At 44.1% G+C, this 23,841-nt stretch overlaps 1 protein-coding gene across 6 annotated transcripts in view; it reads right to left on the reverse strand.

The window, feature by feature from the left end:
• MYO1B (myosin IB) overlaps window positions 1–23,841 on the reverse strand; it is a 179,351-nt gene that overhangs the window by 74,529 nt on the left and 80,981 nt on the right. For all 6 annotated transcript variants that reach the window (XM_080798484.1, XM_080798483.1, XM_080798486.1 and 3 more), the window contains 2 exons: window positions 18,485–18,579; window positions 3,568–3,672 (listed from right to left, as the gene is read on the reverse strand). In XM_080798484.1, the coding sequence (XP_080654610.1) occupies window positions 3,568–3,672; window positions 18,485–18,579 (200 nt within the window). The remainder of the gene's footprint in view (window positions 1–3,567; window positions 3,673–18,484; window positions 18,580–23,841) is intronic.

Raw genomic sequence — 23,841 nt, forward strand, 5'->3', positions numbered from 1 at the left:
TCGATCCCAGGACGCTGGGATCATGACCTGAGCCGAAGGCAGCTGCTTAACCAACTGAGCCACCCAGGCGTCCCAAATACTACGTAGTTTCTTTAGCTCATCCCCTCAGACCTAAGTGAAACTTTCCAGAAAAGAAAGAAAATCAAACTGGCCCATAATGCAGAATCCAAGTTTATTCCAAACTGAGCTGCTGCGAGGAGCCGAGTCTCGCACAGGAGTCCCTTTTAAGAAACTGAGGGCACCTAAGTACCATGGGTGAGGCCATCCTATCCCAGGCACAGAATGTTCCTCTTCAATGTAGGTAGTTCATGGTGTCATAAAGAAAAAGGTCTGTTTCACCAAGCTTGCACACAAAGTAGGGGCAAATTAATCTGGGCCACCGTAGTAGAGAATTAAGTGGAATAAATAAAAGACTACGTATAAGGAGGGAGGACCCCATTTGATGCTTTGGAAGGAGCCCAGCAGTGTACCCCACACCTCAGTGTGCAAACCAGTCACCCAAGGATCTTGTTCAATGGGTCTAGGGATGGTCATGAAATTCTGCATTTCTCCCAATACTCCCCACCCCATCGACCCCTGTTACTAGGATCCCTCGGCCAGCGGAAGCTCACAAGGACTGAAGAGTACTCCATAACTTCATAAATTAAACAGAGGGAACATTAGAGTAACAGAAGCTCAAATGATTACTAAGGGCTAAAGGCTGATCCAGGTTTTGAAAGCAGTCACGTGATCAAGGCACGACAGTGGGTTTCTGTGGATGTTCACTTGGGATATTCAGTAGCCAAACCCGATGCATTGTATTTCTCGTTAGCTGGCTTTTTCGTGGTTCTGATTTTTTAAAAATAGTTGGTCCCGGCTCAGTTCAGTCAAAATTTACAAACTCAACACAAGGAAAATTCTTCGTATCAGCGATTAGGCCTGGGAGGGGTACAGTGTCGTAGGTCCCTCATGCCAAATTCTCTCCTTAGTAGCAAAGTCAGCTGAGAGGCTCCACGGAGTGGGGAAACATGCACACAGGAAATACTAAAAAAGGATGCTTACTGAAAAGGCTCACATCATCATCTAGCTCTGCTGCCAGCTAAGAGGTTTCAACAAATGCAACCCTGAAAATGCAGAGCATTGCCCCAGCGGTCATGAAGACCACGACATTTCTCATGTTTTCACAGCCTAGTCTTCCTGGTGGGTGTGAACATGTTGGGGGGCCAAGTTAACTAACTTGCATAGCCCCAAAGTCCAGCATGAGATGCTGATGCATAAAGCACAGCTTATTGTGGCTTGAAGGTCAAGGGCAAGTGAAGGAATTGCTTCAAAAAAACTTTATTCAGGGTGCCATTTGCACGCCATAAACCATCTTTTCATCAAACAAATCTGAGTTGCACACACACAGCTCTAAACACTAAAGTCTTTTATGGTGGGCCACGGAATCAAAAACAAGTGTTTCATTATAGAACACTTGAGACACATTCCTCGATTGTTTTTTTAAGCTCATTGTTCTCAATGTTCATTTACAGTAGCAGTTCCAGTTAAAAAGTAAAACATTCCCATAAAAGATAATACATGCCCACAGCAGACATTTCTTCCATTTCCTGCACTGGGGCCTAGTTCCAAATACCATCAAATAAAGGGCCAGATTCTCATCGCAGATGCGAGAGCATTCCACAGTCCTTCTCTAGATCGCAGCATTCTTAAAATAAGCATATACAGAAAAATACGTACAGTGCCCTAACTCAAAAGCAAGAGACAAACTAAACAAAAAGTCAAATACTGGGGCAATAAAATGAAGATATAGCACTTTCTGTAATAGCTTCCTTTGTCATTAAGGTGCCAAAGGAGACAAAAGATTGGTAACAATGGCATAGATGTTTCAGCCTTTGCTTTTCGCAAGTTAGAGTATTTTCACTTGTCTTATCTAACTATCTGGGGGATGAAGGAGGGGCTAGGTCTAGGTAACACGGGCAGCAGGGTTCTGCCCTTCCACGCTACGGGGCATCCTACTCACCCCAAAGCAGCTCTGTTTCAATCTCCATTAAATCTGACCTTCCATGACCTTGAATAAAGAGCTAAACTACTATTCTACAGGAAGGGATTTTTTTTTTAAAGATTTTATTTATTCATTTGACAGAGAGAGAGAGAGAGAGAGATCACAAGTAGGCAGAGAGGCAGGCAGAGAGAGGGAGGGATGCAGGCTCCCCGCTGAGCAGAGAGCCCGATTCGGGGCTCGATCCCAGGACCCTGGGATCATGACCTGAACTGAAGGCAGAGGCTTAACCCACTGAGCCACCCAGGTGCCCCAGCTAAACTACTCTTCTAGACCAAAGACTCTAATCAGGGCTGGTCCTGACTCTTCCCCACCAGGGACACTTGGAAGTGTCTGGAGACGTTTTCAATGTTACTAACCAGGGGCAGGGGTGCCTCTGGCACCCAGTGGGAAGAGGCTACTGATGTGGGTAAACATCTCACAATGGAGGCGCAGGACAGCACTCCACAGCGGAGATTCATCCAGTCCGAAATGGGGTCGAGAAACCCTACCCTACCCCAACGACTGCATGAGTGACAATAAAGACAGGCTTACAATATAAAGCAAAACTAAGGGCTTGCCATCAATAGGGAAAGGCTGACTTCCTGTTTCCAAAGGCAAAGAATGGTTAATGCCTATGGTTTCTGCCAATCTCCATGGCATTAGGGGGACTCACCTCTGGCTTTTTCTGATGGCGGTATGGACCACGTGTGTGTCCCCCACCAACTTTTATGTTGAAGTCCTAACCCCAGTGTGACTGTATGTAGAGCTGGGGCCCTTGGGAAGTAATGAGGGTTCTATGAGGTCATGAGCCAACCAGGGTTCCTGCCCCCAACCACCACACACAAAGAACAGGTCATGTGATCACACAGCAAGATGGGGGCTACCTGGAAGCCAAGAGACCTCCCTTGCCAGCACCTTCCTTGAGGGGTTCTGGGCCTCCAGAAGAGTGAGAAAATAAATCTCTGTGGTTTAGGGCCACCGGCCTATGGTATTTTGTTAGAGCAGCCCAAGCTCGCTCACACAGATGGCCAACCACGGATCTGAACTCCAGGGTCAGGCTTAGGCTTTCTGTGACCCTGAAAAAGACTGTCCTTTAGGTGTTTTTCTGGCATGGCCTTTCTGACAACAGAAATAAGCAGCCAGAGGTTTTACCCGGACGACAGAATAGCGAGGTTTTACCCGGACGACAGAATAGCGCGGCACTCACATGGCACCTTTTCTCCCAGGTCTTCCTGGCCATCAAATCAAATGCAAAAATCAAGTGATTATTTTTAGGCAAAACTGGAGTGATTCAAAGAAAAGTTGAAAGGGAAAAAAAAATGAACATAAGCAGGAAAGCTCCTTTTAGATGAGTGAACTCTTTCCTCCTTTAAGCACCTGAAGCCAAGAGTTCTTAGGGCAGAGCTCATTTGCTCAGCATTCTGGGCCTGAACCCTCCTTCCTCTTTCCCCGCTCCCCTCAGCCCCACTCCCAGCCCGCCAGACGAGCCCTGCGAACTGGATCCATTGTATGAGTCACACTGACCCGAGGTACACAGGAAATCCTACCTTCCAGGACTGGGTTGGACTGTAAAAGCTGTTCTTTGACTTGGTTCACTTCTGCTCCTTTTCCACAAACGGCTGCTACGTAGGACATAACAAGCTTGCTGGCCTCTGTGAACGAACACAGATCATATCGATAAATCAAACAGATACCTGGAAACAAATTCGTGGGGAAGGAAATAGGGTACAGGGTACAGAAGATCCACTCATAATGTTTTCAAATGGCTTTATACCTGAGACCAAATAGTGTTTTGGAAACCTTTTAACATATGTGCTTTCCACCAGTCAGAATGGCTAAAATTAACAACACAGAAAACAACAGGTGTTGGCGAGGATGCAAGAAAGGGGAACCCTCCTACACTGTTGGTGGGGACGCAAGCTGGTGCAGCCACTCTGGAAAACAGCATGGAGGTTCCTCATGAAGTTAAAAACAGAACAACCCTACAACCCAGCAACTGCACTACTACGTATTTCCCAAAGGACACAGAGAAACCCTGAATTGAAAGGGCATGTGCATCCCGATGTTTACAGCAGCAGTGTCCACAACAGCCAAACTGTGGAGAGAGCCCAAGTGTCCACTGACAGACGAATGGATAAAGAAGATGAGGCGTATACACCCAACAGAATATTACTCGGCCAGCAAAAATAATCAAATCTTGCCATTTTGCAATGACGTGCATGGAACTAGAGTATTACGCTGAGTGAAATAAGTCAGTCAGGGAAAGACAACTACCACATGATTTCACTTGTATGTGGAATCTAAGAAACAAAACAAAATGACCATGAGGGGGAAAGAGAAAGGAAAACCAAGTAACAGTCTCTTCACTACAGAAAACAAAGTGACGGTCACCAGAGGGCATGGGGCTTGGGTGATGGGGATTAAGGAGTGAATGGGTTGTAATGGGCACTGGGTATTGTATCGAAGTGTTGAATCACTAAATTCTATACCTAAAACTAATATTATAGTACGTGTTAACTGGAATTTAAATAAAAACAAAAAAAAAAAGAAATTTTTTAAGTATTTATGCTTTCTATTCAATGACATGTCATTAATTCAGACGTAATAGGAATGGTGCTTAAAGATTATCACCAAGATGAAAAAAAATTTGTTGAGTAATATAGCCAACAACATATCTGGAGAACGATCTTCTTAAAGCAATCACTCACCATAATTACAGTATTATACACAGATAATTCCAGCTAAAAATAACCTGATAACCTGGGTAGCTTTACGGAAGTATTTTTAAAGCTTAAAAGAACTGTCCTTCTCAAAAATATTTTATAAATCAAACCAGCTTGCTCACAACTAGAGTAAATCAGTTACTCTTCAGCTCAACTGAAAAACTAAGCGGCTAATGTGAAGAATTCAGTGACAAGAAAGCTAGCTTCTTCAGGACAGAGTTGTTTCCAAAGGTATCACCAGTAACTCTGAAAGGTAAGCTGCTAAAAGTAGATGGCCACCAGAGGCACACAAAGAATCCTTAGCTCAAAGGCAGGCAAGATTTGGTTTTGGTGGTTTTGTCTGTTGGTGTCCATTAGCCCTTGTCCGCTCTCAGCACCTGCCTCTTAGGATCTGAGCTTCTGAATACTGCCTTCCAAAGAATATTAATAGATATTCAGGGAAAATGAGGTCCAAAGTCAAATGAATTAGATGAAGTGAAATAGGTTTCTTTTTAAAGGGCTCCTGGGAGGATCCTGTATGTGGCAGAATTCTAGAAAAGGCTCTAGAATGCTATACTTCCCAGACAGGTCTGCCATGGAACCCGTTTCTCACTGAGCTGTCCTTGTCCTGATTTTCCATAACCAGGGAAGGGCTCCACTGTTAAATGTTGGCAGAATTCGACGCACACCTTCATTTGGGCAGTTGAGGTAGGGAGACTCATCATAAATCTTTCTTTCTCTAAAGTCTGTGCACGGGTGTCACCGTCTGAGAGCAGGAAGCCTTCCTCAGTGCTGAGTGTGAATCCCTCTGCCCACAGTTGTAAGGGCGCAGAACCCAACACTGCCATTTCTCAGAGACCTACAGGGAACTTCCAGTCCCACTGCCCACCCCAAAAAAGTCACAAATGAGCAACCGGAATGCCACCCTGGCCACTGCCCAACCCTTGCTTTAGGGCTTTACAGCAGCTCCGAAGCATTGACTAAATGAGCCACTGAGCACCAAGAATCTACACGACGTCACATACGGTTCTCCAGGCCTGACGCAGGAGCAAACAGGGTATAGGGAAAGCTAACAACCCCACAGAGCCCTGAGAAACGAGGTGCCCGGCTGGGTACTTCGGCAGTTCAGTCTTCCTCCAACAAGCTTTCTGGGTAATGAAAAGGAGCCCTCGCAGGTTCTCTGGTGGCCTCTTTTCTGTTGTCTGTGACTTTCTATGGCTGATTTCTGTTGTCTCCTTTTAGGGGCTGTAACGGAGAAGTGCCAATTTTTTCATTTTTGTGATGCCCTTCTTCCAGAGGGCACTGCCCCCTTCATACACCTTCCACTGTGTGAAGTTTCCTAAGTCCATTTCCCACTGTTCCTAGGGTTTCAGGATCTAAAAGCTGGTGAATTATATATGGACAAAGAGTTTATATGCTTTCACATGTCATTCTACTTCCTGGCGCCACAATTCCCTACCCATCAGTCTGCGCTGGAACTCTTCTTCTGGTCACTTCAGGATGTTTTCTTTCTTGGCTCTCTGGCTTTCAAGTCCAGGTGAGGCTGCCCTCCCAAGAAAGTCCCGGAATCCTGCGCTGTTGGTCTCCAACTCTGGGCCACCTCTCCTGAGTTACCCACGCATCCCGACTCCGCAGTCCAGCCTCTGAAGCAACTCGCCTCCAGGCCTGCTTTCCCACCATTCCACTTTCCCACAGGCACCTTCGCTCCCACCCTCTCCTCCAACTTCACATGTTATCATATCCCTGACGAGAACGTCTGGCCTTTCTACCCATTATATGATGACAACACTGAAGCATTTATAAGCACAATAATGGTCTCAGATAGTAACAAATACACACACACACACACACTTTAGATGAAAAGGTAAGTTTCCTTTTAGGTAAACTGACAATAAATATCAAAAGTCCAGGCCAACCTGTTTTGCTTATTCCAGTGACTATGGGCCTCACTCAAACTTCAGACACATAATGATGCCGAGCTCTGGAAATCCTGTTCTGGACTAGGATGGACTCAGGGACAAAATGCTGGGTGTGGGGTGGGGGTGGGGGCAGGAATCAACCGAGAATCAACATTCTCTCGCAGCTGCTGGAATTGATTTGGCCTCTCAGAGACTTTTAATGGCCAGTATGAAAAGAGTCAAGTTTTCTCAGTGTCAAGCCTGTGTTAAAAATGGTATAAGGAGGGGCGCCTGGGTGGCTCAGTGGGTTAGGCCTCTGCCTTTAGCTTGGGTCATGGTCCTGGGGTCCTAGGATCGAGCCCCGCGTCAGGCTCTCTGCTCAGCGGGTAGCCTGCTTCCCCCCCACCCCCATCTCTGCCTGCCTCTCTGCCTACTTGTGATCTCTGTCAAGTAAATAAATAAAATCTTTAAAAAAAAAATGGTACAAGGAGCAGATCTTTGGGAATTCGAATTGAACTTATATCTGGCTATTAAAGTGCATATAATCCCACAATATCTACTGAGATAGAGGAGTTAACTTGGTTGAAATTAGGAGTGACTTTTATTAACTTCATAATCTATTTAAGTAATTCAAATAAAATTCTTTTTCTTTTTAAAGATTTTATTCATTTATTTGACAGACAGAGATCACAAGTAGGCAGAGAGGCAGGCAGAGAGAGAGGAGGAAGCACGCTCCCCGTGGAGCAGAGAGCCCGATGCGGGGCTCGATCCCAGGACCCTGAGACCATGACCTGAGCTGAAGGCAGAGGCTTAACCCACTGAGCCACTCAGGCGCCCCTCAAATAAAATTCTTAAATATAGTTCAAGGATACTTATTCCTAAGTTGTTAAAAAGTTTGTAACATTTGATTCTTCACTATCTTCAGGAAATCTAATCCTGGATTCATTTTGATAATTCATTTTTGGAAGCCAGGATTAAGACTAGTTTTATTTCAACAGTCTCATTGTCTTAAAGAGACAACTCTTATAAATTTTTTTTCCCCTGACATAATACTTGAACTTTAACTTAAGCATCTCAGGAGATACTTGCTGCTTCAGAGAAATAAGTAGAACAGTGAGGATAAGCCGCAAGGTCCGACACAGTTCAGAGACTGTTCTCATAATATTTCACCGTGTTGGAAACAGGAAATAATAGTTATCTCAAGGAGCTTTCTGCTTCATTTCCTTTTGGCCCTTCTGTGCTAAAGTTCAAATAAATTTGTAACATTCATTATTCAAGTATTTAGATACTTATCCGAATCAAAACTTCATGTAATAACCTCTATGAATGAAATATATTTCTAAGAATCAAGAATTATCATCTTCCGTATTTCAAAGTCCAGCTTTTGGATTATGCTGATTGTTATAGAAACCAACTAAACATGACCTTGGCAATCACAGCACACAATTATAAGCACTTTCCAAAACAACACTCTTAAACAGACTGTGGACACTTTAATCCAGTAATCGTACTCTTTGGTGACAATGCCTCTCATGTACATTGTAAAAATAGAAAAACGATTCTACTTGAGACAAAAAGGTGTATTCTTCATGTGTACTCAAATCTTTGAAAAGCACAGCTAGTTTAGACCTAAGAACACCAGCATTTAAAATTGACAAAACATAACAGCATTTGCTTAGAATCAATTCTTAGTTCGTCATTTTCTCTCTTATAGATACTACACATATGTGAATTTACGTACACGTATGTGTTTGAATGTAACGTGAATCCTAAAATTCATCAACAGTCAAACAAAATATTAAGTCTTCCAAGTAAAAGTGTCTTCTCCCCAGAAAATGGTAGAACATGCAGGGTTTAACAGAGTCGCGGTCACCCAATACTTCCAAATCAGAGTGCCTAGATCAGAATTCATTCCAACAAAGAATGGAAGGGGGTTACAGAAGATAGATTCTGGGCATTTTAAATTCCTGATAAGGGAAAAATGAGAACTAATTTAACTCCATATTCTCTGGTACCTTGTAAAGGACTGTGAACAATATATATCATGTTGTTATGCAATTATTACATAATCCTATAATCACATAGCAGTGTTTCTTATGAAAGAAAGCACTGCAGAGTAGCAGAAGGTGAATGACAAAGGAAAAACAAACATTTCCGTGAACAACAAACAGGACGGGAAACTTGCCGCTAAGACAGTAAAAACTACCTTACTGTGCATGTTGACTGAGCAGGTTCCCATGGAGTCAATCACAGTATCAGGAAAAATGCCCAAAATGTATGGCTCTAAGCAAGGCTTACTCGCATTTTCTTCACAGAATGCATAAATGTATCGAGGAATTAACCGCATCCGTGTATGCATTCAATGCCATCCACGTCCTGTATAGCTCATACAACACACACATGTATGTCATGCAGCAAATAGAGCCACACATGTACATACACACACGTACTGATATATTTATCTGCTTCTATACTTCTCTGTCTCCTTGGTCAAACTATCCAAGTTTGTCCAGGCGCCCGGGTGGGTAAGTAGGTTGAACGTCTGCCTTCAGCTCAGGCCATGATCCCACGTCCTGGGATCGAGCCTCACATCAGGCTCCCTGCTCAGTGGGGAGCCTGCTTCCCCCTCTCGCTCTGCCCCTCCCTGTGCTCATACTTCCCTCGCGCCAAATAAATAAATAAAATCTAAAAACAAAAAAATCCAAGTTTTTCTGGGGACTGAGCTAAGGGTCTCACAGTCCAGAGACCTGAAGAATAAGACTACCTCAATCAATGAGGCCTCCTTTGGGTACGATGAAAGATGGGTTCTGCGACCCAGAGGAACAGCCTTTCTAGCAGCCGCAAGTCTGCAAGGCCGTATAGTAAGCCAGCTGCACCATCTCCAAACTCACCAGACAGGCGGCCTCCAACGGCTCCAGTCGTGGTACAAAAAGCCTGGGTCTCACAATAAGAAATGCAGCATTTACTCCAAGAGGAGTCCTGAGGGCTGTGTTTTTACCAAAATACAACGCTATGTACAAGTTGCTTTGCTTCTGAAAGTTGGCCATGAGATCCCTGATAATTAATATAAAACATGTGGATCAAGAGAGGCCTTTCTCACACGGGGAAGAAACAAAACAAAAGCTCACTCTCTTCTGGGCTTCCGTGTGCTTAGCTGTTGTGCTTGCCTAGGACACCGCTGTAAGGAGACGTCAAGTCGTACAGATGTCAAGTCGTACAAGGTCATTTGGGGTTCAGAACCAAAGGTCTTACTGGGCACGGCGGGCTTCACAGCAGTCTTAGCAGATGCCTAGAGAGTTCCTAGAAACTGAGGTAACTGTAAAATTAGAAACCAAAGAATTTATACTGTTTCCTTAGGTCAGGATCATCTTCGCAGACCCACAGATTTATTCTGATGTCTTTGAAAAAATGCGGTTCTGATGGTTCCTTCATGTTCTGCCTCCCCTGCCCCCGTCAGTGCTTGAACGATTCTCCACAAACTATCTGTATTCACAGTAGTGAATTCTGAGTTCACTGCCTAGAAATACTCGGGCACTTTTATGAGGCATGATGAATTTTTTATTTAGCACAGCAGTAATGAATTAAATAGGACCCCAAAGGACTCAAAGAGTTCACGCCTCTCCCTGAGCGCCCACATTACAGAAGCACACGGCAGAAGACTATCTCCACTGCTTCAGGCCAATAACATCATCATCTGCCAAGGGGGTTTACAACCTCGTTAAATTAATTACTTCGTGTAAAGTAAGCCCTCTGATCCTGCAGGGTAGTCCTGTATAAGCTATCAGGAAAGGTTCTTACCGAGAAGAGATACTGTGCGCAAACCATACAGCACATTCTGAACCCTCCGTAAACGTCACCGTTCTTCTTCTTTCATTTAATCGCCAACAAAGTCTTTAATAACGATGTGTACTCAAAAACAATTTCAGTGGACAACATAATGCGGCACTGCAAGTGGCCTGGCATCCGTCCTCCCCACAGAACTGACGAAACCCCCTCCCAATTCCTCCCGCGACCATGCCGCCAGCTCCATGTTGTTTTCCATCATTTCATTTTCCCGTAAGTAACCTCCATGGAACAGAGACATTAATAAACACACAAATTCTATGCTTGATCACATGGAGAGTCTAATAACAAAACCGTAATAAAATCTGAGGCAACTTTCGTATCCCTGTTTTTGAAATGAAAGAAAAGTAGAAAAAGATGGAATAAGTAAGTGAAGCACGAAACGTCCCTGGAGAGAGAGAGGCAGGAGATGCTGCTGGGATCTATAAATGAACAGGAAAAGCTTACTAGCAGCTACCAAAGAGAGTAATTGAGCAGATATTCCAGAACGGCAGCTCTCACTCAGGACGAGGGTCCACTTCCCAGCACTAGGGTTAATGCTAATGGACAGCTGAAGCGCCACAAGTTCGGGAATCACAGGGGCTCAAAAAGAAGACAGATGCCCCAAAAGACCTCGAGCCAGTGCTGTTCAAAGTAGGACCCCCAAACCGGCACCACCCAAACCCAGTAGGTCCATGGCCTACTACCAGCCTACACATGAGAATAGGCTTTTGTAAGTTTTTTAGAGCAATCTGGTCATTTACTTTGTCTGTCTAAACTAAAAACAGGGGCGTCCAGGTGGCTCAGTGGGTTAAGCATCTGCCTTCAGCTCAGGTCATGATCCCAGGGTCCTAGGATTGAGCCCCACGTCTGGCGCCCTGCTCAGCGGGGAGCCTGCTTCTCCCTCTGCCTCTCCCCGCTGCTCGAGTTCTCACGTGCGTGCGCTCTCACTCTCTCTCTCTTAAATGAATAAATAATATCTTTTTTAAAAAATTTAAAAAATAAACTAAAAACAATTAGAGATTGGTTGTTCTATGTCTTCTTTCCTTTCATTTTTCTGGTATCAGTCAGGAACAGATTTGGGGAGGAGAAAGACTGGTGTTTCTCGGCGGAAGGTGTGAGAAGCCCTGGTCTAGAGCGGCAACGACGCCCTCCTCCAGCCTCCCTCCTGAAGCAGCGCGTAGCCTTGTGTGCTGGGAACACAAGGGCCCTACCACAGGGAAAAAAGCGAAGGCCGAGAAGCAGCTGCCCGCCTTACGGCACAGGGCAAAGGGATCCTAAGAAGGACAAAATCCGGGGAGGATGAGAGGGAAAAATGGATTCCAAGTGGTGAGTGGTCTACTGAAACCCAGAGGACAAGTTATTATGTAACAAAATATCAAGAGAAGAGAAAACTACAGAATAGAAGAATGAACTCTGTCCCACCAGATTTCTACCAGAGGAATGAGGTGTTTTTGTTTTCCTCGGAAAAACCGAACACCAGCCCCTCTGAAACAATACCAGCAACCTCCACTTAGCTTTTCAATACGGAAGACACGTGAGCCCGCCAGGAGATGGGACTGTCACTGCAGGAGGGAGCAGTGTGGTTTGCGACTCTGTGAGAAGGAGGTGGCCATGCACTGACATGGCTAATTAGTGGATGCGCTGTCTTCTTGGAATGCATGTTCCAGGGGAGATGAAGATGTGGCCAACACCAATCAAGCCACTTCTGATGACTCACTGAGGAACAAAGTGATACAATCAGACCCTCAAAAAATGTATCTTTAGCCATGATGAAGAATGAGTAAAACCTAAAAAAATTTATAGCCACAGGAATAATTTCATCTAGTCCTCCCTCCTGCTTAAATAAAAAGAAAGGTGTGAAGTGACTAGGCTTGTAGGTACATCGTAGGTACAGTCGAAAGGACTGGAGTAAGGAGTACAGGCATGAGATACACCGATACAAATGCCTCCTGTCAAGGGACATAGTTTTTAACTTGCTTTGCTACCATTTCCACTGGCCAACTTGGAAAGAAACAAGAAACTGTACTACTTCCAAGAATTCAATTGTTCTACCAGAAAGAACTGGTTAGTGACAGAAGAGACACCAGTGTCCTCTTAAAGTATCTACTGTAAAGAGGGAGTTGTGGATAGTGAAAGATCTCCCAAATTTCTGAGCAAACAGAGGTCTAGAGCCCACACCCAGAGATTCCGATGAATGATCTAAAAAGGGATGGGAAACTAAATAATGAAATACTGTCTATATATCAATAGAGAGCAGAGGCTTTAATGAAAAGTAGCCCAAGCTGCGATTACTGGACAGGAGAAAAGCACAGGAGCGGGGTGCAGAAGCAGGTGGGGACGAGATCACACAGACTTGACATTTATTTTGGTGCAACAGAAACCAGTAAAATGTTTATATAAAAAATATCTTGGGACAAATGAAAGCAGAAAAACAATATATCAAAACTTAGGAGATACAACTTTTAGGAGGAAAGTTTACAGTCACAAATGTATATATTAAGAATAAAGAAAGATCTCAAACAAACCTAATACTACACCTCAAGGAACCAGAAAAAGGAGAACAAACTAAGCTCAAAGTTAGCAGAACGAAGGAAATAATACCACTTAAAGCAGAAATAAATAAAACATAGAACTGGAAAATGACAGAGAAGATTAATAAAACTAAGAGATGGTTCTCTGGAAAGATAAACCAAATTGACAAACCTTTAAACTAACCGAGAAAAAAGAGATGTCTCAAAAAAATAAAATTATAAATGAAAGAGGGGACATTCAACAAATACCATATAAATGCAAAGAACCTTAAGAGGTTACTATGAACAATTACATGTCAACAGATTGGACAACCTAGAAGAAATGGGTAAGTTCCTAGAAACATACAAACTACCAAGACTGAATGGTGGTAAACAGAACAGTAACAAGGGAGATTGAATCAATAATCAAAAACCACCCCTAAAAGAAAAACCCAAAGCTAGATGGTTTCACTATTGAATTCTACCAAACATTTAGGGGAGAATTAACACCAATCCCTCTCACTCTTCCAAAACACTGAAGAAGAGTTAACACTTCCGAACTGCTTTTATAAGGCCAAACTTATCCCTGATACCAAAGTCAGAAAAAGATACTACAAGGAAACTACAGACCAATATCTGTGATGAACGAAGAAGCTAAAATTTTCAATAAAATACTACCAAACTGAAATCAAAGGCTTATTAAAAGGATCATACCCTGGGGTGCCTGGGTGGGTCAGTCAGTTGAGCATCCCGCTCTTGATTTTGGCTTAGGTCATGATCTCAGGGTCCTGGGATCAAGCCCTGCATGCACAGTGGGAAGTCTGCTTCAGGATTCTGTCCCTCTCCTTCTGCCCCTCCCATCCCTCCGCTCACAGAAATTCTCTCTCTTTCAAAATAAATAAATCTTAAAAAAAAAAAAAAAGAAAAAAGGTTCATACTCCATGATCAAGTGATATCATCCCTAAGATGCAAGGATGGTTTAACATATGCAAATCAATAAATGTGACACATCACATTAAGAGAATAAAAGATAAAAATTATATGAACATCTCAACAGATACAAAAAGGCATTAGATGAAATTCAATATCCTTGCACGATAAAAACTCTCAACCAGCTGGGTATAGAAGGAATGTACCTCAACATCGCTCAACATCGAAAAGGACATAAATGACAAGCCCACAGCTAACATCATACTTGGTGAGAGGTTGAGAGCTTTTCCTCTAAGATAAGAACAAAGCTGCCCACTCTCACCCTCCCATTCGACATAGCAGTGGAAGTCCTAGCCAGAGCAATTATGTAAGGAAAAGAAATAAAAGACACCAGAAACAGAAAGAAGTAAAATTGTCTCTGTGTTCATAGACTGGAAAAATCAATACCATTAAAATGTCCGCACTAGGGGTGCCTGGGTGGCTCAGTGGGTTAAAGCCTCTGCTTTCGGCTCTGGTCATGTTCCCAGGGTCCTGGGATCGAGCCCCGCATCGAGCTCTCTGCTTGGCAGGGAGTCTGCTTCCCCTTCTCTCTCTGCCTGCCTCTCTGCCCACTTGCGATCTCTGTCTGTCAAATAAATAAATAAAATCTTTATTAAAAAAAAAATTTTAAATGTCCGCACTACCCAAAGTAATCTACAGATTCAAGGTAATACCTAGCAAAATTCCAAAGGCATTTTTCACAGAAAAAGACCAAAAAATCCTAAAATTCATACAGAACTACAAAGAGAATGCAAATAGCCAAAGCAATCTTCAGAAAGAAGAATGAACCTGGGAGCACTATACTTCCTGATTTCAAAACACTAAAAGCTATAGTAATCAAAATACTATGGTACTTGCATAAAAACAGACACATAGACCAAAAAAACAAAATAGAGGAGCCCAGAAATAAAACCATGCAAATGTATAGTCAACTAACATTTAACAAGGGAGCCAAGAACACTCAGTGGGGAAAAGAGAGTCTTTTCAATAAATGGTGTTGGCAAAATGGGGTACTCACATGCAAAAGAAAAAAACTGAACCCTATCTTATACCACTCACAGAAAGTAACTCAGAGCGGATTAAAGACTTAACTCTAACACCTGAAGCTATAAAAATCCTAAAAGAAAACATAAGGCAAAAGCTCTTGATATTGGTCTTAGCAATGATCTCTTGGCTACGACATGCAAAGTACAAACAGCAAAAGCAAAAATAAATAAGTGGGATTGCCTCAAACTAAAAAGCTTCTATAGAGCCGAAGAAACCATCAATAAATGAAAAGGCAACCTACAAAATGCAGGAAATACTTGACAAGTCACGTATGTGATAAACAGTTAATATCTAAAATGTATAAGTAACTCATACAACTCAACAGCAATAAGGAATAATAGTAATCGGATGTAAAAATAGGCAAAGGACTCGAATAGGCGTTTTTCCAAAGAAGACATTCAAACGGCGAACGGGAACCTGAGGTTGTGGTCCACGTCACCAATCGTCAGGGTAACGCAATTCAAAGTAACAATGAGCCACCACCTCGCACTGGTGAGGATGGTTATTACCAAGGAAAGCAAGAGATAACAAGTGCGGGAAGAAATGTGGTGAAAAGGAAAGCCCCGTGTACTTCCGGGGGGAATGTCAGTTAGTACAACCACCATGCAGAACAGTGCAGAGGCTCCTCAAAAACTCAGAAATTTCCAATGATGGGATTAATGTCCTTATCTCACTCTCTCATTTTCTCTCTGTGTGTGTCTCTGTCTCTGCCTGTCCCATATGAGGACACAGATAGGAGGTTTTCACCGGCACCGAGTCGGCAGGCAGCTTGATCTTGGACTTCCCAGCCTCCAGGACTATGAGAAATAAACACCTGTTGTTTAAGCTCCCAGTCTATGGTTTTTGTTAAATCGGGCTGAACTGATGAAGACAAGTGGCGACTCTAGAACTTAGATATATTACCTATATTAGATATATTACCTATATTAGATATATTACCTATGTTCAAAATCCCAGCTCTGCCACTTGCTCACTGGGAAGTTCGGACAACCTTTCTGGGACTCAATTTCCCCACGATAAAAACGGGGGTAAGAAGAGTACTTATGCATGCAATTTGCTAAAGCGCAATGCCCAGCGCAACGTGTACTTATGTTGGGAGCGACCGTTTTTACCCAGCAACATGGCAGTGGTTCTGTGGGAGGGAAGAGAATCAGAATTTGTCAGTTTCACAAGAGGCTCTAACAGCGGTGAAAATTTATAAAAATAAGGAAAACATTCTAAAGCTTACAATAACTTTGTCGGACAATACTAGATTGAGCGTATCTGACCCCACAGAAGTAGACATACACAAAACCTACAATCCTTGCTTGGTGAAAAGACCGGTAGGATTCCATAGACGTGCTACATTCACAGAAGCCTGGTATCCATATGAAGAGGGGGATAGTTCCAACACAACCCAGACCAAACTCGGAGTATTTATTGCATCCGTCTTTCTTCTTGAGATGTAATTTTGTGAGGCACATAGACAAAATGGGATCATTCCAGAATAACAGGACCATGATAGTGAGGGTTTGAGAATGAGATCCTATCCTCCTAGTACACGCTCTTAAAAGCACCCTGTATTTCTCCTTCACTACACTGAACACTCTGTATATAAACTACATGTGTACATGCAGACATACAATATAGTGTCTGTGTAGTACACATTCCATGCACATATATATAAAACACAGAGCTACTGTCCATCTTCTCCACTAGTCTACAAATTCTATAAGGACAAGGGTGGTATCTGGCTCACCAGTATATCACTAGTACTTAGCACAGTACCTTTCACCTTGTTAGTATTCCTATAGGTACTCAAAAATTATTTCCTGGGGGCTCACAGGTGGCTCAGTCCATACAGTGGCTGACTTGGTTTTGGCTCAGATCATGGTCTCGGAGTTGTGGGACTGGGCCCCTTGTCAGGAAGTCTGCTTGAGGATTCCCTCCTTCTGCCCCTTCCTATACCTCTAAAACAAATAAATAAATCTTAGAAAAAAATTATTTCCTGGATGAATGAATAAATGACTATGCATTACACAGGAAATTTTTGAAGACAAGGGATGTTTAACCCTAGAAAGGTACTCAGTGGATGACTTCAAACAACTGAGTGACTGCCCCACTGAACACAAAGTACACTAACTGGATAGGGCTCCGGACTGCAGAGGTTAAGACCACTAGGTAGAGGCAAAATTCAACTCTAGGTAAGAAAGAATTTGTGTTAGCTGAACCTGTATGGCAAATGTAGCAGTCGGCTTCCCAAATCGGTGAGCCCACCATCACTACGAAAGAAGGGAGTCTGACGGTTCCATGGGATACAACTATAATCCCTTTCAATGCTAGGAGAGTATACTTTCTATTCTTTTTTTTTTTTTTAAGGATTTTATTTATTCATCTGAGAGAGAGCAAGGGAGCACAAATGGGGTGGGGCAGAGGGAGAGGGAAAAGCAGACTGCCCGCTGGGCTGGGAGCCCCACGCTGGGCTCCACTCCAGGACTCCGGGATCACGACCGGAGCCAAAGGCAGACGCTCAACTGACTGAGCCACCCGGGCACCCCTCCACTTTCCATTCTTACACGCCAGTCAGTAAGACTTTAAAGGCACAAATTTTAAGAGGGGCTTATGAACAAAAAACTCATTTCAGTCAGTTGACTGAAATATCCCTGGGCAATTTTCTTCTCTTAATAATCACAGGCCTGAGGTATGCTAATCTGATCACTTAATAGCCAAGCAAAGCAGGAAAGTTTAAATTTCTTTTTGGCAAACTAGTAGAATCATCAGTCTTGTGTATAAAACAAGAACATTTTATAGATAAAATGGCTGTGGAAATACCACCTCCCTCCCCCTCCTCCTCCCTCAGGGACTTATCGGTTCCATCAAGGAAACTCCGTTAAGAATTTAACCTGCCCAAGCGTGGACTCAGAGAGCACAGTTCTTCTCAATTTTTTCCCAGTTAGCTGGGCATCACGTGTAAAATCATATTTTCACTCAAAAGCATCATCAATCATACGAATTATTTTTATTAAAAGCACAAGAGAAAAAAAAACAATCTCTCCATTCAAGGGTCTGTTTTACGGGGAGGTTGCTAGCCCACCTAAAAATATACAGAAAAATCTCAATTCCTTGGGCTTCAAAGACTAGAGGGAAACTAAGCATTTTTTCCTCCTCACTCTTTAGCTGAGGTAAGATGTGCCTGTGGCCTCTCAAAGCCCAAACAATTTGTCATTCATCAAGGAAGTGGTAAGACCTCACAGGTCTGGGGCCTTGGAGGAAAAGTAAAAGACCTTGAAGTAGATCCGGAATCCAGAAACAGACTCCCGTATTGGCTGAAATCCCGTTTTTTCATGTGAGAGATGTTAAGTCCTTCCCAGAGAACATTCCATGATCCTTATCAGCAGCCTCCTGCGAAGGAGCCCTCGCAGCGGCCTGTGCAGCCGCGTGGTAGTGAGGTCCCACCCGCCCTCTCTCCGTCAGCATCAGTGAAGAGTGTGCCTTCCACAGGGGAGAAGGAAGGTTGTCCGGGGCTGGCCTTACCTGTTTTTCCTGCTCCGCTCTCCCCGGTAATGAGAATACACTGGTCCTTATCTTGATCTCTTAGGGATCTGTATGCTTCATCGGACAGGGCAAAGCTGCAGGGGATAATGGGAGAAAAGTCCTTAAAATTCAGCTCATTATCATGTGTTTATCAGATGTAGCCACAGGCTCTTTAAAGGATGGGGAAATGCTTTAGATAGGAAGCTGAGACATCAGATTTTATTTCCTTCCAAGTCTTAAAGGAAATAAATAAACCCACCCAACCCTGTGGCCCACGTTACCTTTTCCTCCGCATTCTCTAGGAAACAAAACAGTTCCAATTTACCAGACTCTCAAGATTTGCTTTATTAAACCCAATGTGACCCTTAAGGTTCATCGTATTAGAATCGGGGAAAGTCAGAGAACCAAGGAGAAAATGTCACAGCCCACGTCCAAAACTGGGATGTAGAGGTTTTCAGAACAATACACTAGTTTCAAAACAATGAGAAAAATTTTTTTTCAAACATTAGAAAAACGCTATCAAATACCAAATTGCTGGTGTTAGCATCATTCAGCTAAAGACAGAACCACTGCCTTCCCAGACACACAAGTGAAGCTGAACCACCCACCCGAGGCCGGCGGGATCACGCGGCCGCCATGGGCCTTGTCCAGCCCCTCAAGGTCCTCACTGGGCCCTGTGAGGACAAAGGACCCCTATCAGGACCCAGTCAGTCTGCAGGTTGATCTTCCCTGCCTTGAAGTTTACAAACAAGGTAAAACGTGCCCCCGGGCTAACCGGAAAATAATTCTGACAATATGGTACTGTGTTTAAAACAGGTAAAGCTCCTCTTCTAATTCATTTGTCAACAAGTACTTACGGAGAGTCTACGTTGTAGAAAGAACATGCTGGGAATGGGAAGGTAAGTCGGACTCGGCCCTGGCTCAGGAATTCTCAGTCAAAAGCAGGGGAGGGAGACAGAAATAGAAAAGAGCAACCCAACAAGTTAAAAGCAAGAGAGAGATCCGTGCAAACACTGCAGAACAAGACAGAGGCCTCGGGGGACGGGAATGGAAGGACACAAGCTTTAGGGGCAGGAAAACAAGTCCTAAAGAACCGAGTAGCAAGATCAAGGGCTTCCAGGCAACAAAGCAAAAGACAAAATCACCTCGAGTGCAGGGTGGAGGGGTAGCCACGAGCCGTTGCTCGCTGCTGGAAGGCAAAGCGTAAGAAGGGACAGACGAGCAATAAGCTAGAGCAGGAGATGGGCAGACTCCGAATCAGAACAGAGACGGTAAGGGAGCCACACTCCAGGACTGTACGCAGGAGAGTGGCAGGATCAGGTAAGAATTAGATAAAAATAGCAACATTTACCAGCACTGTCTCCAAGCCCTTCCTAGTCAATCATTTTAAACCTCGTAACAAAACTACCAAGAATAAATTATTATTAATCCCATTTCCAGACAATGAAACTGTGGCAGGGAAGATGGGATGTGCCAAGGTCACACTGCCAATGGGACACGGCAGAGCCGGCCTGGAGCCCTGCTCCTGGCCACCGGGATAACCGGCCACTGCATATGGGACAGGGCCAGGGAGTACACAGGAGACCAGGCTGGAGACCACGGGGCCAGTGCAGGGCGGGGCTCTAGGGAGAGTTCAAACTTGGCTAACCAGACCACAGACAGCCTTCCACTCAATGACTTCGGCTCTTCTTGAGAAAGTGTGTCGCGCCATTAATGCTGACAATTTACAGAGCACCGCTGCTGTGCCAGGATGAGATGCTCACGTACTCACAATCAGATCTGATCCTTCCAACAGTCTATGAAACAAAGGTTAGACTGAGACATGACATGACATGTCTGTGAGCCCTTTCCCAGGGAAGTCCTAACTTGCACCCAGAAATACCGCGTACACTTTCTTGCCCTCTTGTCACATCCTCTTAGGACTGTGATCTTATCTTCCGGCTGGACTACTGTGGGGCCCTCAAAGAGCCGCCATGAGCCTTACTCTAGAACCAGTGCCTTGCCCCTAGTAAGTGAACCCCACACCCAGTTGCTCAATCAATGCCTGAAGAAGAAAACAGAATGGAAATATCTAGCACAAGGAACTTCTTTCTGTGACCAGCGCACAGTGATCTCCTTCTGCCCATCAAGGTCTTACTCGTCCCTCAAATCCTTCTCAGTCATTCCCTGTGAACCAGCACCTTGCTCACCCACCCCCCAAGACCACTCAGCATCCTTCTCTCCTGTTCTCTGATGCCCCCTGGTGAAAACCAGGACGCCCCGGTGTGCACAGCTGCGTACCAGGGAAAGTGAAAAACACAGGGACTGTGGGAGCGGAACACACCCTGGAACACACACTCTCTACACCGCAGACCCACAGCTCACCACCGACCTGACCTTGAGCCAGTCGCTCACCCCTGGCCGAACGGCAGTTTCTTCCCGTACGGACTGGGAGAATGGAGCCACATCCTTGAGCTCAGCCAGCTGTATAAGAGCTCTGTACGTGTTGTAAAGCCCTAAATAAATGTGTGAAATCTTTCTGTGTTACAATCAGTTATGCCCACATCTTCTTATCCCTTCCCCGAACATAAGCTCCTCTAGGGCAGAGTCTTTCTGTCTAGTTAATCTCTGTGCCGTCCTGCATCATTATAAACACAAGACCCCATCAATACCAAAATATGAAAGAATGAAGAGTGAATTCTGTCCAAGCTTTGACAAAGTCACTACTGGAGTGAGCCCCATAGAACGGTAATCAGGAAATTCGTTTCTTCTCATGACCTTCCTGCGGGAAAGAAAAGCGGTGTTTCGATTTCTTACCAGCCTCTCTCCCCGCTCTGCTCCTCTCACCTCCACACCACAGGACAGAGATGCCACTACCCTCACCCTCACTGGCAAGAAATGCAGGAAAACACCACATCACAGCAAATACAAGTGAACCTTTCCCAATGCATATTTACGGACCGCAGGGGTGAATATATACCTTCCCTACACTCCTAAGACTGCAAGTTACTTATATGCCACACCATTCACAGATCCCAAATGATGCGGAATTACTTCTTGCATAAGTAATGACAGAAGATTGTGTGTGCGCATGTGTATGTGTATACTGCACGCACAAGCACGCACGTGCGGCTTTAGAAGATCACCAAGGGACCTTGCCATGGGTTTATTTCATATCAAAACACTAAAGTTAAACACTTGGTTTTACTTAACTGCCATCCCCCCAAACTGGGCTTGATTCATCTAATGCAGTATATTTTCACATAAGATAAAAGCTAAAAGGGATAGTTATTCTTTCAAGGCTCTGGACAGCCACTGAGTTCAAAGTGCCCGAAATATACCAGCTGAGGTACGTGAGCACGGGAAAAACTGGGTCGGACAGTACCGACACACCCAACCCAGCACAGCACCCCCGTGATCATCCGCTGACCTCGTATAAACTCAGATTGGGACTTGAACTTACTTAAAACAGTGACCGAGGGGCAGCCACGAAGGACACAAACCCTGCTCCCGGTCTCCTTCTTCTCTCTGGCAACACCGGCACGCACCCAGCACCGAGGCCGACACTTACAACTACAGACTGAAGCCACATGCCCGTCGTCCCCCAAACCACTCTGTAATTAAGGAACCTAAATAAATCTTTAGAGAAGTTTTTGCTTAAAAACACTTGCGATCCATATGCTTCGCATTATTTTGTGAGCGTGTCAGCACTGTTATTCACCGCACGCAGAAATGCACGGTTTATTCTAATGCGATGACGAGAGCGGCGGGGCGAGCACGGGTTCTGGGCCCCGCCACATCAAGGGCGCGGTTTCGTCCACTTCTTCTGTCCTCTAGTTGAGCTCTAAGAATAGAGACGGCCTGACACGTGAAAGCCAGTCTTGCCCCTGCTTCGTTTCCAGATCAGCTGCATGGCTGTTCTGCTCGTGGAGTGAACTTTACCCAGCACGAGGGATGCTCGCTGCACAATCCCAAATGGCCGTTATCTATCGCTTTTCAGTTTTAGGAGTTTGGTTTGGGGCTTGTGTTATTTCCCATCAGTGTGGAATGTAGGGCTGCATGTTCAAAATTATCTAACCAGTACTCCCGTTCCTCCCCCATCGTCTTTCTGTTCAGAATGTTCATCTCCCCAGCGGCTCTGCTTTCACGGTCATCAAAGGTGATGGCAGGGCTTCTTTGCCCCAAACTCCGTGTTCTCCACGTCCTGCAGTCTCCTTTCTAAGTTTATTTCATCTACAATGCAAAGCAGGAAAGACGACAGCAAATACGTCGCCACTACCTACAATGTATGCGTTTCCCAGCAGACCTCAAGTTTTCACTCCCTCTGGATCTCCCATAATGAGTTGCTTGAGAAGTTCCCCTCGAGCAGGCTAACCCACTTTGTTAGTCTGTCATCTCCACGAGCCAAAAGTTTAACAGAACAAAATTTGTCTCGGGACACTTTCCTGAATTTAGGTAACTGTTTCTAACAATTTATTTCATGACGTTTTCTTCAAAAACTCTTAAAATGGTATTGCCTTTCATTCAGTCCTGAAATCTAGAATATTTTCGAATCACACTAGGGAAATTCTGCTTCTGACTTTAATCCTCTGAGGATAGTCAGCCTCAAAATTCTCATCTACAATTCAGATCTACAAACCTCCACTATTTTTTTTTTTTCTTTCTAGCTCTGGCTCAGCCCTAAAAACTAGGTTTTTCTAAAATCAGGTAACACACACAACAAAGTGTTTTTCAAAAATTCCTAATCTCCAAGTGTTCCACCAGTTTCTAAGCTCATTTGAACCTGATCGAGGGCTGAGAGAGTCCACAAGAAGGACAGAAAAGAGAAGGGAAAGAAGGGATAATTCTGTATGGTGTGTTTTGCGTGGAAACCATGAGGGTTGTTTATTTGTCTGCTTATTTTTAAGGAGAGGCACAATGTTGGTCTTCCTTGTAAAACACTATTGCAGGTATCTATACATCAATCGTTGCCTCATATTTCTAAGTCAGAAAATGTTCACCCACTTGAAAAATATTACCTTGTTAAATTAGTATTATGTTCTACCACCAGACATTCACCGTATCACATCTGAAGGGAAAACTTCAGGGAAAGTAAGTCAGAGAAAGTCAGAAACTATACCTTTTTATCCTGGAAAGCTATACTGCATTCTTCTCCTATGCTGGCATAAACATGGTAAATTAATACATTTTTCACAATACAGTTACCCCTCATAGCCACATTATTGGTAAGCATTTCTCACAATCCAAGCCTCAGAACAACAGAAGATGGAGAACAAAAATAAGTTTCTCCTCAAAATAAACATCAATGGGCAAGATGGTCACTACAAAGCAAAAAGGGAAGACTACGAAAACAAACATAAAGAATAGGATTGAGGGGA

This window comes from Martes martes (assembly GCF_963455335.1).
Source record: "Martes martes genome assembly, chromosome: 3".
In the NCBI taxonomy this organism is placed as follows: domain Eukaryota; kingdom Metazoa; phylum Chordata; class Mammalia; order Carnivora; family Mustelidae; genus Martes; species Martes martes.